The sequence below is a fragment of the Aplysia californica genome, unplaced genomic scaffold (genome assembly GCF_000002075.1).
Source record: "Aplysia californica isolate F4 #8 unplaced genomic scaffold, AplCal3.0 scaffold00568, whole genome shotgun sequence".
NCBI classification, from domain to species: domain Eukaryota; kingdom Metazoa; phylum Mollusca; class Gastropoda; order Aplysiida; family Aplysiidae; genus Aplysia; species Aplysia californica.
Window position 1 is genome coordinate 445,277 of NW_004797838.1, and position 1,354 is coordinate 446,630.

Sequence of the window (1,354 nt, forward strand, 5' to 3'; positions counted from 1 at the left end):
AGAGAGAGAGAGAGAGAGAGAGAGAGAGAGAGAGAGAGAAAGATCTAAGAAGACGTGGAAATAGGGAGGAAGTCAATGAAAGTGGTAATATTAGTATTGTCTGCGAAATTTTATATTTTGGTTTTGTCTTCAAATTATACATGGTACCAGAGAGTATTTAATTATTTTAGTGTCTCTGATGGTACTCTGCTATATTTATTAACAATTGGAGTAGCTTCCCTTCGACAACTAGGTTTTGGCTTCTATGCCAGAAGTTTTCAACAATTTCTAAAATTGTCAAGAGGGAGACGTGGCGAAGCTACGAAACTTATTTCTACCTGATAGAAATAGAGTGGAAAAAGTTTTTACCAATTAATTTCAAATACATTTTGAGTTTCATGTAGATGCAACTTTCATTCAAAGCTCCAAAACCTACGCCAGAAGATTTTCACTTTTGAAATCTAGTTTTTAGTTTCTTTCCTCTTAAGTTCGTGTCAAACTGGCATATTTATGACGACTCCCTCCCCACAATAAACATTGTCAAAGCAAAATGGCCTCTGGTGGTTCCCGTGATTATAAGTCCTTGTCTGTGTTTACACCACTTGCTCCATCTCAGCACCAACCAGACAATGTAAGTTAACACGTTGCAGCGTAAGAGATAAAATATATGGCATTGTTTGTTTACTTTTTTACGCACTTGCAGCGAGGAGTTTGTTTTGGTGTGTGGATTATGTTTAGATTTAGGTTAGGCCACCTCTTGAGTAGAGCCCCCTCCTGGACATTAACACTACAGTGATGTAGATCTAGATCTAGATCTAGATCTAGATTCTACATCTATATCTAGATCTAGATAATATCTAGATCTAGATCTAGACTATATTTTTAAAAATGTAATAGTTTGGACTGCTTCAAGCGTCCCAGTCCCATCCCATTAGATGGAGGAGTGCTCGGTAAGATTGCACTTTGGTGGACCCAACTAACTGTGAACGAAGCCGGAACTATTTTTTAGCCTCGCTGTGCAATGGTCCGCTCTTGTGTTATTGTTTTGCATGGTAATATTGAACTTTTGTGGACCCATCACTGAACGAAACCGGAACTACTTTTGAGCCTTGCTGTGCAGTAGTCCGCTCTTATGTTATTGTTTTGCATTTTTGTCTGTTTTTTAAAAGAAAGTGGCTATTCTCACCCGCCCGGAAGTTCTCGCAAGATCAACTCCTCCCCTCTTCTCTCTCTCTCCATCTCTTTCTGAATACTGTCTATCGGTGTGGACGATCAAATTGACCAAAGAAAGTGGCTATTCTCACCCGCCTGGAAGTTCTCGCAAGATCAACTCCTCCCCTCTTCTCTCTCTCTGTGTCTCTCTCTGAATACTGTC

At 39.7% G+C, this 1,354-nt stretch overlaps 1 protein-coding gene across 1 annotated transcript in view; it reads left to right on the forward strand.

The window, feature by feature from the left end:
- The first annotated feature begins 510 nt into the window (after positions 1 to 510).
- Positions 511 to 1,354, forward strand: part of LOC101858438 (E3 ubiquitin-protein ligase TRIM23) — a 28,879-nt gene continuing 28,035 nt past the window's right edge. The window contains exon 1 of the mRNA XM_005107008.3: positions 511 to 610. Coding sequence (XP_005107065.1) covers positions 530 to 610 — 81 coding nt within the window. The 5' untranslated portion in view covers positions 511 to 529. The remainder of the gene's footprint in view (positions 611 to 1,354) is intronic.